Source organism: Pangasianodon hypophthalmus, chromosome 22 (genome assembly GCF_027358585.1).
Source record: "Pangasianodon hypophthalmus isolate fPanHyp1 chromosome 22, fPanHyp1.pri, whole genome shotgun sequence".
NCBI classification, from domain to species: Eukaryota; Metazoa; Chordata; class Actinopteri; order Siluriformes; family Pangasiidae; genus Pangasianodon; species Pangasianodon hypophthalmus.
The window spans coordinates 15,811,926-15,826,348 of NC_069731.1; the positions used below are offsets into that span (position 1 = coordinate 15,811,926).

Sequence of the window (14,423 nt, forward strand, 5' to 3'; positions counted from 1 at the left end):
AAGACTTTCCAATGCAGGAAACTAACAGCTTTAACGCTGACACTGGAGACTCCTTGAAAAACTGTTTAATGAACATCTATTGTTCTATCAGATTTAAAACCCTGATGCTTGCCTACGAAGCAAAAAACGGACCAGCACCCACCTACCTTAAAGCAATTATCACACCCTTCTCCGCACCATAGTCCCTCCAATCCTCTAGCACTGCTCGACTGGTCCCACCATCTCTCAGGGTACGAGGAAGGCATGCATCAAGGCTCTTCTCTGTTCTGGTGCCTAGGTGGTGGAATGAACTTCTTCTAGATGTCTGAACAATCGACTACTAAATACCTCTATGTAAATATCTCTTTATGGAGTACTTAAATTAGCACTCTGTTATTAAAAAAAATAAAACAAACTTGTACTGGGTTGTGTGTTTTTCATACTATACTACCTCTCCAACAGGGTTTTTTTAGATTGATAGTACTCTTAGTCCGTGACCTAGTGAACCAGTATCAGGATGTATGTATTGATAGAGACTTTGAAGCACTTCTGTAAGTTGCAATGGATAAGGATGTGTGCCAAATGCCATAAATGTGAATATAAATCTACTCACAGAAACTTTACTATATCAACAATTACATACGTTTATTAAATCCATTTATGTGGAGTGTCCACCATAGCAAGTCCCTATGTAAGATGTTCCAATAGAAGCATTAGAAGTGCATTAATTTAAACTTGTGATTTGCCTTGCAGCCAGAACTAGTCTCAGTGCTGGTGTTATATGAAATTAATTAACACCTTGTGATCGGAATCGAGAACTCAACAGCACTGTTGTATAAAAAAAGTTTGTGCACCTTACAGAGCTAGCTAGCTTTCTGGGCAGTTTAACAATAAACAAACATACTAGTTTTTAAGAAAGTTTCTAGCTATCACTAACAAGTTTAACGAACAAAAATTGCAAGTGGTAAAATAATTTTTTGCTTGTGAGGTGACTATATAAAGTGAAATGCTCACCACCATTGTGACCATAAGCAACTGACAATAAAGTTCTGGCAGTGTCAGAGATTTCTGATTAAAGGATTATAGGAGGAAGGCACAGGATGATGTGAAACTCATTGGACAGCTACAAATATGGTAGCAGCAATGACAAAACGATAATGAAACTGACTAGTGAACAGGGGCAAAAATCCTTATTGCCTCAAGCTGACTCTGAAGAACTTATACTTAATAATGTGTTTATAATGTTCAGGCTGATTGGCTGATCAGGCTGATTGATGACAATAGCAGAACATAGTCATTTCCTTCAATCGCAAGTCTATCATTAGAGGATCGTCATCATATAGTCGGAAATTAAGAATATGTTATTGCTAGTCTATTATACAATTTGTGCATTGTTACAAGTAAGAAATTATATTAAAAGACACTGATCATTAAATGTAACTTTTAGGATCAGACTTCTGTTCTAATAAAAAATAACTATTTCTGTTTCCTCCGTGCAGCTCTACCTCAGCACTACACAGCGATTGTTAACAAGCAATTCCAAAGTCATTTCTAAACATCAGCCACTTTCATCAACCACCGTTTTTACCATACAACTGATTGAAAGGTGTATTTTCCAGTGTGACTGGCTTCATCTGCATCCTCTGAAAAAAAAACATTATAAGATTTATAAATCTGTATCCCAGATGTATGTTCAGGAGACCAAGATTCTCTCCAGATCCTGCCACAGTGTATTTCCTGTCCAACATTTTGCTGAGAGTGTGTAGTTTCAGACGAGTGTGTATAGTTTCAGTGATGTAGCTTTGCAAGAGATAATTGGATAATAATAATAGGATAATAAGCAAACAGCAAAAACAAATCAAATAGGCTAATATATATATATATATATATATATATATATATATATATATATATATATATATATATATATATATATATATATATATAAAGACAGTTGTTCCCCCAGTACCCAGTAGGTCTGATTGCATGCACAGCACCTTCTCATACACTGGACATGAAGAAGCACTCTTGCTGAAACAAGCCCTAAAGGAATCAACTTACGGGTGGATGGAGAAGCAGCGTGAGCACTGATGCTGATGCTGATGCTGAAGGTCCAGAGAAGCGGAGTGCATCCCAAGCGCACCATCCTGATCTTCCTCTCCATCCTCCGACACACTCCTACAGCCCTTCTCTCTCCCTCTTTCTCTCCCTCTCTCTCCCACACACACACACACACGCACACACACACACAAACACGCGCGGAGTTCTATCTGGTGCTCACCGATGCAGAAAGCAGCAGAGACTCCACTTGGAATTTTACACCAAAGAAAAAATGTGCAGCGGTTTAGCGCATCGAGAGCTCAAGCCATGTCGGGATGAAGTGTCAGCTTTCTGCTGGCTCCTGAACTTCCATCGCCTCTCATCTCCTCACAGCTGCAGTGTTCTAAGTACAGCATCCCCCCCTCGCTTCTCATCTGCGTTGGTACCGTCCAGAAAACAGTTAAAGCAACACCCTGTTGTTGTTTTTTTTACGCACAGAGGATCCACATTTTTATTTTGTTTCATTCAAACATTTCACATGTGATTATGTGAGTAATATGTGATGTGAAAACCATGCAAAAGTGCATTTCAGCTTGTTTTACCCTGAAATGGCACACGTGAACTTAATGTGTGAAAAATCAGGTGAAGCATATTTGATTACAAGTTAAAAAAAAAAGAAGAAGAAGGAGAAAATCACATCTGACAAAAAACATCACAGGCCCTACATGTGGAAAAAATGAACTTGTGCAAATAAATAGATGAATCTTGTGAGAGCACAACTGGAAAAATTAAACTACAGACCTACATGTGGGAAAATTCATGTGTGAAAATAAATAACGTGTGAAAAATCATGTGTGGAATATAAAATAAAAATAAAAAAAAAAACATGAAATGTCCACTATGTGTGAAAAAGGGTCTAAAAATCACATGTGTTAATTTCACATGAGAATAATGAGAATTGTGTGACTTTTCTGTGACGGAGAACAAAAATGTAGATCTCTTACTCAAAATATATCACATGGAAAAAAAATCAGGCACTATATTTGTAAAATGTAAATGTAAAAAAATTATGTGAAATATCTAAAAGCCATAAGTGAATCGTGTGATTTTGTGAAATATTGTGAAACTGCTGTTTACTGGATGTTTTTTGTTTTTCGCACCATTCTGTGTAAACTCTAGAGACTGCTTTGTGTAAAAAACTGCGGGAGATCAAAATTTTTTCCGAAACATCTTGCAAAAGAATCACGTGATCACATGCGGGATTATACGAGTCATTTGTCATTTATACGACACACGTCATGTGACATCGTGGACAAGCACGTGAAGATGTTGTGCCCTGAAATTGCACATGTTGAACTAAAGAATATCCACGTGGCATCATGTGAATAATACGTGACTATAAGAATAATACATGAATAATATGTGGAAAGATTAAAAAGGGTAAATAAATGAATCGTGTGAAATAATCACATATGGAAAAATAAAAAAGACATGCAGAGGTATTTTTACCTGTTGGATTTTCTCAAAAGAAAATGCATTCTGACTATTTCCATTTCTCACATAAACGCTAGCTACACGTGCCTCATAATCACGCCCTTGTGCATATTAAAGATCTTTTTTTTTCAATCTCTTATACAAAATAGCAAACTAGCAAAATGGTAGTGAAGCTTAAACACTTGTGCAATTGTAACATATTATTTCTAGGTTATCATTATTCTAGATTGATTTGTAATAATCACCGGTCATTTATATATATATATATATATATATATATATATATAGAGAGAGAGAGAGAGAGAGACTATATATATATATATATATATATATATATATATATATATATAGAGAGAGAGAGAGAGAGAGAGACTATATATATATATATATATATATATATATATATATATATATATATATATAGAGAGAGAGAGAGAGAGAGAGAGAGAGACTATATATATATATATATAGAGAGAGAGAGAGAGAGAGACTATATATATATATATATAGAGAGAGAGAGAGAGAGAGAGAGACTATATATATATATATATATATAGAGAGAGAGAGAGAGAGACTATATATATATATATAGAGAGAGAGAGAGAGAGAGAGAGACTATATATATGTACGGTTAGTCGGATCACATCTGCTGATGTGTAATGATTAGTGAGAATTAAAATAAATCCCACTGCTCATAAATATAGCAATGATAGTGACTGGCTGCTTTCCAACACCCTCATTTTCTTTACGAGAGGAGCACATAACACATATTATACAACAGTTAGTTCTTGTTCACGAAACTGATTGGTCGAGCAGCATTCCAAGAGTGCTTCTATTTCCTGTAACCGCACTGGGATGTTTCAGTGCATGCATCACTCCACTCGTCTGCGTTCGCTACGTAAAATTCCACCTCCTAGTTCGAAACGGTTATTACAGTAGAGTTAGCGACATCATCATCAGCGCACGTGGCAAACGATACATTTTTCAAGAATATAACTTTTGACTTAAACTATGAAAGCTCATCAGATGAAGATGAAAAGGAAGATGTGAAGCCAATTTCACTAATGCATGTTTAACAAGAATGTACAAATCATTGTGAGCTAGCTAGCCAGCTAGTTAAATGAGTGTGGCTTCTTTGAGATCTTTGCTTATTTCCATTCACAAAGCAAATATAAACAAATTATTTGGCCATGAAATGTCAATTACTCTATTTTTTTTGTTTGTTTCTTTAGAGAACTGTTGTATAAAAACAATATCATATTTCGCAATTGCGTGGTTATACTGAATATCGGTATAGCTACCGCACTTGGCTTGAATCACAGCCGTGCCGATATTCAGTATAGCCATAAATGAAATTTAGTTTGTCCTTCCTTTGTCATTTACATACCTGAAAAGATGTCCCCAAAAGTTATTAACAGTGCTTAAACAATATTTTCTACACTTGTTATGCATGCCGAGTGATCTTGAACTCTGCTCTCGGCTGCATGGAAATGAGATCAATTTAAATAAAAGCCCTGTTTTATTCTCAGGGCAGCTCTGAAGCTATAAACATCACATTTTGTGGAGAGAAAAGTGCTGATGTCATTCATTTCTAAATGCTGAACAGATTCACTTTTTGACCTACCAACTGTCTGATTTTCCTGTAAGGAAGAATTTATGTTTATTACTGATGGGTGTATAGCCATTCTTTCTTTATGGAGAGGTTATTATTATTTGGAAGTGGAAGTGAGAATTTCCAAAAATTCTCAGTTCAAACTGTTCAGTTGAGGTTTGGAAAAAGACCAGATGATGTATTTCCAATCTTTAACTGAAGAGTTTCAGTGAGTTTCTGCCCAGTGTATCTGAAGGAGTGGACCCTGATGTAGGCCAGTGCCTCAGAGATCGATGTGTTGTGCTTTCTATATTGCTTTTCTGCTCACCATGGTTGTAAAGAGTAGTGAAGGTTTCTTTCTTTCATTTTTTTCTTTAAGTATTGATTATTCAATGAATTATGAAAGAATTATTGATAGTCTTTCTTTTCCTTTTTTAAAATTCTTTACTTATTGATTCTTTCTTTTTCTTTTTTCTTTGTATTGTCTTTTCTTTCTTTTTTCTTTCTTTAATTTTTAATTATTGAATTATTTAATTAATTATGAAAGAATTATTGATTGCCTTTTGTCTTTTTTTTTAATTATTTACTTATTAATTCTTTCTTTTTATTTTTATTTCTTTGCATTCTATTGTCTTTTCTTTCTTTTTTCTTTCTTTAATTTTTGATTATTAAATTATTGAATTAATTTTGAAAGAATTATTGATTTTCTTTCTTTCTTTCTTTCTTTAATTACTGCTTATTGAATTATTGAATTAATTATGAAAGAATTATTGATCTCCTGTCTTTCTTTTTTCATTCCATTTAATAAAATTATTAAATTATTGGTTTCATTCTTTCATGAATAATTATTTATTGATTGATTTTTTAAATTATTTATTTTGTTGTTTATTTATTTGCTTGTTTGCACGAGCAAAAGACAGTTCACTTGCATTTGCATGCATATTTTCATATTAATTATACATATCACTTTTTTTAAACTTACTTATTTTTATCTCCGCACATGCCTCCAGCCAGCTATGAATCTAAATCAATGGATTAATGCTAAGATTAATCTCTTACTTTAATTTCGTTCCATACAAGCACATGCATAAAAAAACACTGGCATCACAAGGAGGGAAACTGAGTCAACTCAATGTCTCCACTCACCGCTGAGAAGAAAAGAATTTCTCACTCCAGTTTGTTTCAATGCCTATTTGAGACATTCATTAAACTAGACATAGGAGCTGGATGAATACTATTTGGCATGAATCCTACACACTGAGGAGGAAATAAGCAGCTCCTTCTTTTATCCAGAACAGGATGAAGGCAAAAATAAACACAGCAGTGTTCTGAAAACAGGAATGAACTGTATGTGTGTGTGTGAGAGAGAGAGAGAGAGAGAGAGAGAAAGAGAGAGAGCAATTAAACCCGATCACAGAACTTCTTCAAGCAAAGAGCTTCACTGTCGCTAAATGTCCCTTATCTCCAATGAAATTCATAAATGGGAGCAGCAGGCAGCTCTGCTTGTACACGTATGTGTGTGTGTGTGTGTGTGTGTGTGTTGCTTTGGTGAACATGTCTGGATTGTGCTCTCGCAGTGTGCAGTAAAGCAGTTTTCACTACTTTTTTACATTAATACATTTACAGTAATACCTTTACCTTAAAACAGTGTTATTATCTCATTGCCCAATTGTTTACAGTACAAGCCTATAATATAATAAATCAGTATTTTGCTGTAAAAATAAATAATGCATTTTTTTTACAGTGTGAGAATCATTCAAGAAACAACAACAAACATCTAACACAAACCTGGGAAGATTTCTAACAAGTAATAATAGTGATCCATATAAATGAGGATATAATTAAAGCTATGACAACTAGCCCAACCCCAAATTCTAATCCTACCCATTCTCTGTGCTTAGCGTCCATTCATATGATTTATTAGATAAAGCTGGAAAACACTGCATTCAGCTTTCATAGCCTTGGACTGGTCCGATATAAAAATCCTAGTATATCAACCTGAACATTTGGTCTGGTCCAAAGTGCACTGGAGGTGATTACATGGCCTGCTCGTGTCCTTGAGCGGAGGCCGCGTGACAGATGGAACTTGATAAACTCGGGTATGTGCAGGAAGGCTGTTTTAGTGAGTGATATTCCATTGTTCTTCCTAAAAAAAAGGTTCTCCTAGCCTGGGATTATTACAAGACTTCTTAAGAGCATAGAGTAAATTAAACGCTTTATCAGATATATAAAGTGTCAGTAGGAGAAGCTTCACAGCTCTTACAAGTCAGAAGCAGAAACAGGAGAACTTCACAGTGTTTAATTTGTGTGTCATAACAGTGACATCTTATTAAAGATATGCAGAACGAACAGGAGCGAATATCTTCGGCTAAAACTGAGTTATACTGTATGATTTTCAGACTGATTTTGTTGCCACAGGCGAAATAATTTTAAAAGACATTGCAACCTGGCAATTTTGAATTAACATCTAAGAGTATAACCACTGCTAAGCCACTAACAGGAGGACAGTATAGGATTACATGAAACTCATAGGACAGCTAAAAATACAGTAGTGGCATTAGCAAAATGTAAACAAAACATGCTAATTGACTGGAAAAATATCCTTATTCTCTCAAGCTCACTTTGTAGAATGTGTCGGATTGTGCTAGCCCATTTCCTGGATGAGCCAGAAACACGCTTATTCATTTTTCTTTCATTTGTATCGTATAATCTGATACAATGAACACATTTTAAAGCACTGTCTATGATAATCTTACAAGGCTGCTGTACACCATCTTGACGCATATAATTGCACTGAAGGCTCACACAGAGGCGGAGCTAGAGGGTGGATTTGAGGTTTAACCCCACCCCCAACACCCCCAACACTCCCAACGCCCCCCAAGGCTCCCACTGCCACCAACTAAAATCTTAACAGTTACATAAGCTGATAATTGTGCTTCGAATCTTGATGAACCCTTACTACTGGAAATAAACTATGTAATTTTCTACATACAAAAATGGTTGCTTTATTGGAGTTGACAGGAATCGATTTTGCATTTATACCACTGTAATTTAATTGTAATGAAGAAGGACTCTTATTACCAAGTCAACTCAATTTTATTTATATAGCACATTTAAAAACAACAGAGTTGATTAAAGTGCTTCACAATTATGAAATTGAAAATTAATAAAATGACAAACACCATCAAGACACATACAGACGTTAACAACATTATAAACCCTAAAAAAACTGCCTATACAAAGTACGATCAGTAACAGAACAAATATCATCAGTAACAGAAACACATTCAATTCAATTCAAAGTATAAAGATATGTTTTCAGCTGAAACTTAAAAATCTCCACTGATGGGGCCAAATGGATATAAAGAGGGAGATCATTCCATAATTTAGACCTCAGAAGCCTAGAGGAAATATAAAGGCTTAGGAGATGTGAAAACTGAACCAGCAGCCAGTGAAGAAATGATAACACAGGAGTAAAACAATATACTCCTTTTTTTTTTCTTCTGCCAGTCAGTAGCCTGGCTGCAGCATTCTGCCCAAGCCTTAGGCGGGACAGTTGCCGCTGACAGAGTCCTGGATAGAGAGAGTTGCAATTGTCCAATCTAGATGTAATAAAAGCATGAATAATTAACTCTAAATTTTTAAAACTAAGCAAAGCTTTTAGCTTAGAAATCATCCCAAGCTGGTAGAAGCTGCCTTTAACAACAGAATTTATCTGTCTATCAAAGCTAAGAGTTGAGTCAATTATAAAACCAAGATTTCTCACACTGTCTTTCACAGTTATTTCTAAAGGAGTGAGAATACTGGTTATCTTCTCTGTGTGTTTTGGGGGAACAAATATAATAATCTCTGACTTTCTTTCGAAAGTAAAGTAAACGTAGATTGTGTAAGCAGATTGTATCAGTGCATCTTCTAGGTAAGTACTCCATTTATACACACACACACACACACTTTACTGTATCACTTTATTGTTCTTTTGTCTGTATTCACAGATTGATTTTCCTTTTATCAGTTACATTCAGCACTTGAAGCCATCTGCCCTCTATCTCCAGATCTTTCTTTCACTATGTTTATGGTGAGTTTTGTCTTGCTTGATAAAAGTATAGCTATATCGATGAACTATACACCAGTCACTTCCATCTTGTCTCATGTGCTCCAACATTTTTGCAGATGTATTTTTTTTTACGTATGCTATAGTTTTTTAAAGAAATTACAACCTCTATTCTTACTTCTGTTGCATGAGTTTCTTTTTCATTTCGTGTACAAGTTGAATTAAGAAACTTGTTTACAGTAAGTCTAAGTAACTTGTGTTTTGTCTGTTTTTATTGCCATGTAGTAATTTGTTGGTTTTCAATTGCCATTTATTTATTCATTTTTTTTGTTACTTTCACAGCTGCCAGTATTTCAGGGAAAAAATGTTATATTCTTAAGTGAAAACTCCTAAAATAAAACAGAAAAAAAATGTACCTTTTGTTTTTGTTGTTTTCCCCCTTGATTTAAATTTGGTAGTTAAATGATTTAAAAAAAATAAAAACTAAATAGAAATAAAGACTCACTATAACTAGAGAATCTAGGTGGAATAATTGGGCAAAGCAGTTGATATTACAAAAGATATGATGCAATCAACTTAGCATTTAATTTCAAATTCTAAGTTAAACATACTCTAGTTTCCATTACGTAACTTTTTTTTAAGGCAACAGGTTTCCACAAATTTGTTTAAGTAAATTCACATTATCCGGACTTACAGTGCACATCCATAAATATGCAGTAAATATGCAATAATGATGTTTACTTCCTGTTGTATCAATGGCATTAGAATCAGTAGCAGCTATCAAGTTAAAAAGATACAAAGTTCATCCAAAGAATAAAGCTAACCAAGTATTTTTTTTCATGATGAAGACTTTGTGACTAAACAAATGAAGCAGTGACGTGAAGCGTAGCCTGTTTACTTTAAGGCAAATACTGTATGTACCAGTGAAGATGTTAAAAGAAGTCAGTTTTACAAAGCCTAATACTATCATTCTGAAAGTGAAAATTCCTGAAGTGAAATTGATATCTTATTTACAAATACAGTATATCAACCCCAAGTAAAGTTTTAGCATTTGTAAGCTTTTTGTTTAACCCCAAAAGGGAAAAGGGGGAAAATTGCATTTAAAAATTCACTACAGTTCCAGTGAAAGATGTTCTGCCTATGTCTGCATTTATAACCTAATCTACTTACAAACAAACAACATTACTGCCAGATTTTAAAAGAATCATAACTTTACACTTTAATTATCAGCATCATCCACATCAGGCTCTGTCTCAGCACCTGAGGTGAAAGTCACTCATGGCATTTAAACACGATGAGAGCCTCATTGTCACTCTTCATTCAACTGATCATCAGTGGGGAAATAATCACAGGTTCATTCAGTCAGTTCTGTTCTGTTGAATAAAATTCTTGAATAATTGCCGTTTGTAAAGTCATTTAAACATTTTCAAACTTTTACCATTGTCATCCGTATAGAGCATGTAAGTGCTCTTCTCTGTTTTGATGATGATGATGTGACGGCACAGACAAACTGAACTGATTAGGATTATGGGTATTTGGCTGCAGCAACTAAATTATCCAAAAACTTGATCAAATTGTGAGAAAATCACATTTAGCTAGAAAGGTTTTAGTCATTGTTAGGCAGTTGTCACTGTGTTTTTGTTGTTTTTTTTATGCTCTTAACCAACATGATCTTTGCAGGGCAAGGTTAGAAAACAGCCAAATTAAAAACATTCTCAGTGTGTTTTGTAGGTTGTAGGTTATGGAAGTTTCATGCAGAAGAGGTTTACTTGGTGAATTTTATTTATTTATTTATTTATTTAGTTAGTTAGTTATGTCAAAAATTCCAGTTTCTTCTAAACAAACTTAATCTCACACAAATTATAGTAATCAATTAAGGGAAATTACTAAAACTAAAACATGACAAATGAACTAAAATGAACCACAAAAACTTGTTCCTTGGTCAAATCATTCAACATTGAATTATATGAGTAGGGGCAGTGGTAGCTCAGTGGCTGGAGGCAACTGACCAGACGGTCAAGAGTTCAAGCCCCAGTACTGCCAAGCTGCAACTGCAGTTTCTTCTCATCTTCTTTGGGAGGACCCTCCATTGACATAATTATTAATACAGCTAATTAATGCTTTGTCTAACTCCAGGATTTCCAGCCCGACTACAACTCAAAAACCTCAAACAAGACCTGAAACTAACCCAAAAGGTTCAGGCATCGGGGAAAAAATCAAGCTCACTGTGATACACACAGACTTTTGATTTGCAAAAATCTTTTTGTCATCACCTTACTGGCAGACAAGCTTTGGCCAAACCCTAATTCTTCATCATTTTTGGCTGTTTTCTGGAATTCAGCCACAGTGTCACATTGCTGACACATTTAGGCACTAACTGCATTGACAGATACGAGAATGCATGAGCCAAGGGTTAGTGCTGAGTAAACAAATTAAATTAGTAGTACTATATTTGTTGCATCCAATGTAGTGAGATCAAGTATAGCCTGTTTACCTTTGGGCAAATATACCTGATTAAAATTAGTTGTGTTTCATTTTAGTATTCTTATATGATTCTCATTTCCCAATGCCCCAAACCACACATTCAGACCTCATAGGTGAAATAAAGTTGTTCTGCCACTGTTATAGTCACTGAACCAACATTCTATTCTAGATGATAACACTTGTTTTATTTTTTAACATTTCTATTAGTACATAATAATGTAAATAATCCTTACAGGTCCTATAAAAAAGTTACTGTCATCATATCATACATCATGTTTAATAGATAACGGTTACAATAGACTAATATGATTTACAGTGGATTAAGTCAATATACAGTACTGTGCAATAGTCTTAGGAACCCTATTTTTTTAAAATACAAATTTTGTCTTAAATGTTTGTTGTATGACTTGTGCATTATTGAGTCAATAGAAATTAGATTTCAAACATTACTTTTTCCAACAAAAATTAAATGTTACAGGAAAATGTTTGTATGGCAGTAAAGAAAGCAACATATTACATAATACAACACTTTTTTAGACAAAAATCATAATGAAGTCTGTCCAGTTTTATCCGCAAAAACAGAAACAGGTATGATGGTTAGAGTCTCCGGAAGAACTGTGGCAGATTCTCCAAGATGCTCAGAAAAACTTACCAGCGAATTTCCTTATAAAACTGCACAAAGTATACCAGAGATGACTGAGGCATTTTTAATCAGGGTTGTTACACTTAAAATTGACTTTTTTTTTTAGTCTAATTACTGTTTACTGCTTTTAATAGTGGATTTTTTATGTACAAATGTTTAATTTCATTAATTTTGTAGGCATCTTTGGTATACAGGATTTGTGCTTAAGACTTTTGCACAGTACTGTACATACATTAAAGGAAATATGACATTATCATGAAAGGCAAATTGCATACATAGGCAAACATTCTAGTGAATTAATTTAGTTTACAGTTTCTAATTGTAGAATACCAAAGAACTAATGCAAAAATAATTCTTATGCATACAAATAAAAAGTCAGATAGTTATATCAGATTGTTATAATAATATTCATCAGATCTGTCATTTCTTTAGAATATATTAGTGCACATAGAATATATTAGAGCAAATAGTATACAAAGTCACTACATTTCAGTAAACAACTTTTTGACTGCTGCCACACAAACTTTAATCTAGTCCAAATTGAACAGAATGACATGCATCGCACTTTCTCTTCTTCCTTTCTTCTCCATCTTGTCCTGTTTTCGGTTGCAGTGAAGCGCTACACCTTGTGAGAAATAAACTTCGCTTTATAGGATATCGAAAATGCTCTACCTGTCATCATAAATCTCAACAGTGCATGTCATATTATTACTTTTGTTACCGACATTAAAGGTATTGGTAGTTGAGTAACATACCGTCTTTAATAGTAGCAAATGAAGGTCATTTCCTCATTGCAGTTTCTGTTCTCCAAAATGTAACTTCCAGCTTTTAGGGCTCCACAATGGAAAGGTCTGATAGGGCATGAGGGCACCGAGGTCAGATTCCCCAGAGGTTCCTGGTTCACCCAGAACCATAGGCCGTCCATGAAGCGCAAGCCTATCCATAGACTGGGTGTTTGATTAGTCGTGGTCATTGTATTGGTCATTGTCTTGGCTATAAGCAGGTCTTTCTCTGTGACCAGGCTTATCAGGTCAGTGTAGTACACCCTGCAGTACTTCAGTGCCTCTTCCCAGTTCATCATCTCCTGCACCACAATTATCTGAGGATCCCATGTGTAGCAGACGAATGGCAGAATCTTTGAACATTCTTCAACATCAAATGCAGATCTGTACATATACACACAAAGGTTATGGTCCGAGCTCTTCGGTTCACCCAATTTCCAAGCAGTAAATTCTAAATCGCTTCCATCGGACCAGTTAGCAAAGACATTCTCCCAAAGGCTCCTTCTAAGGCCGATCCAGCTTCGTTCAGTAACATAATCTGCTATATCCATATCAAAATTATTTAGCTCCTCCAGTGAGTTAACGGTCGACAGGTCTACATAATAGTTTCTGCAGTATGTCTGAGCATCAGTCCAAGTCACAGCCATGTCCACAAAAATATATTTTCTAATGAACAGACAACTAGCTGCTCCTGTTAGAGCCGCAAAGAGGAGGACAATGTGAACAGCCTTCATCTTTTGATGTGATGTGTTTGAGCTCTGTTCTGAACAACCCTGGCATGAAATCACTCATATAAGCAGTAGACAAAAAAAAACAAAACAAAATGCAAAACCAAGATGAACAACTTTGAATAATCGTATCAGGAAATGACCCATGCAAATATTTGCATTTACATTACAATACACAGCATTTGGCACTCAACCTTATATGCTACAAATGTTGAATTCTGAGAGGAGCTAGTACAATGAGTTAGAACAGCAAGAAAAAAGTATGTGATTTTTTTTTATTTTTTTTTTTAAATTTAGTGCTCATTTAAGTGCTTAGTGAAAAGTCTTTGTTTGGCTCAGACAGTCAGGAGAAGTTCATTCCACCATCTGATACCAGGGCATTGAAGAGTCTTGATGCAAACAGTACACAAGTGCAAAATGCACATCCTTGTGATTTGTGATTCCCTTCAATAAACTTCACTATATCCATGACGATATGCTATATACTGTCTGTGCAGTACTGTGCAAAAGTCTTAGGCACATGCAAAGAAATGCTGTAGAGAAAAGATGCCTTCAAAAATAATAAAATGTTTCTTCATTTAAAAATATACTACAAAGAGCATTTAAACAGTAATAAATGAAACAAAGTCAA

General features: G+C 34.8%; 1 protein-coding gene and 2 long non-coding RNA genes across 3 annotated transcripts in view; 1 reads left to right on the forward strand and 2 right to left on the reverse strand.

Moving 5' to 3' along the window:
- Window positions 1-2,391, reverse strand: part of LOC113541144 (contactin-associated protein-like 2) — a 135,805-nt gene extending 133,414 nt beyond the window's left edge. The window contains exon 1 of the mRNA XM_034298225.2: window positions 2,041-2,391. Within this exon, the coding sequence (XP_034154116.2) occupies window positions 2,041-2,143 (103 nt within the window). The 5' untranslated portion in view covers window positions 2,144-2,391. The remainder of the gene's footprint in view (window positions 1-2,040) is intronic.
- Window positions 2,392-8,533: 6,142 nt separating this feature from the next.
- On the forward strand, window positions 8,534-9,545 carry LOC113541248 (uncharacterized). The gene is made up of 3 exons (XR_003404160.3): window positions 8,534-9,020; window positions 9,117-9,179; window positions 9,498-9,545. It is a non-coding gene; the product is annotated as an uncharacterized LOC113541248 (long non-coding RNA).
- Window positions 9,546-11,802: 2,257 nt separating this feature from the next.
- LOC128317214 (uncharacterized) lies at window positions 11,803-13,802 on the reverse strand. Its single transcript, XR_008300763.1, has 2 exons — window positions 13,038-13,802; window positions 11,803-12,907 (listed from the first exon to the last, which is right to left on the reverse strand). It is a non-coding gene; the product is annotated as an uncharacterized LOC128317214 (long non-coding RNA).
- Between the last annotated feature and the right edge of the window lie 621 nt (window positions 13,803-14,423).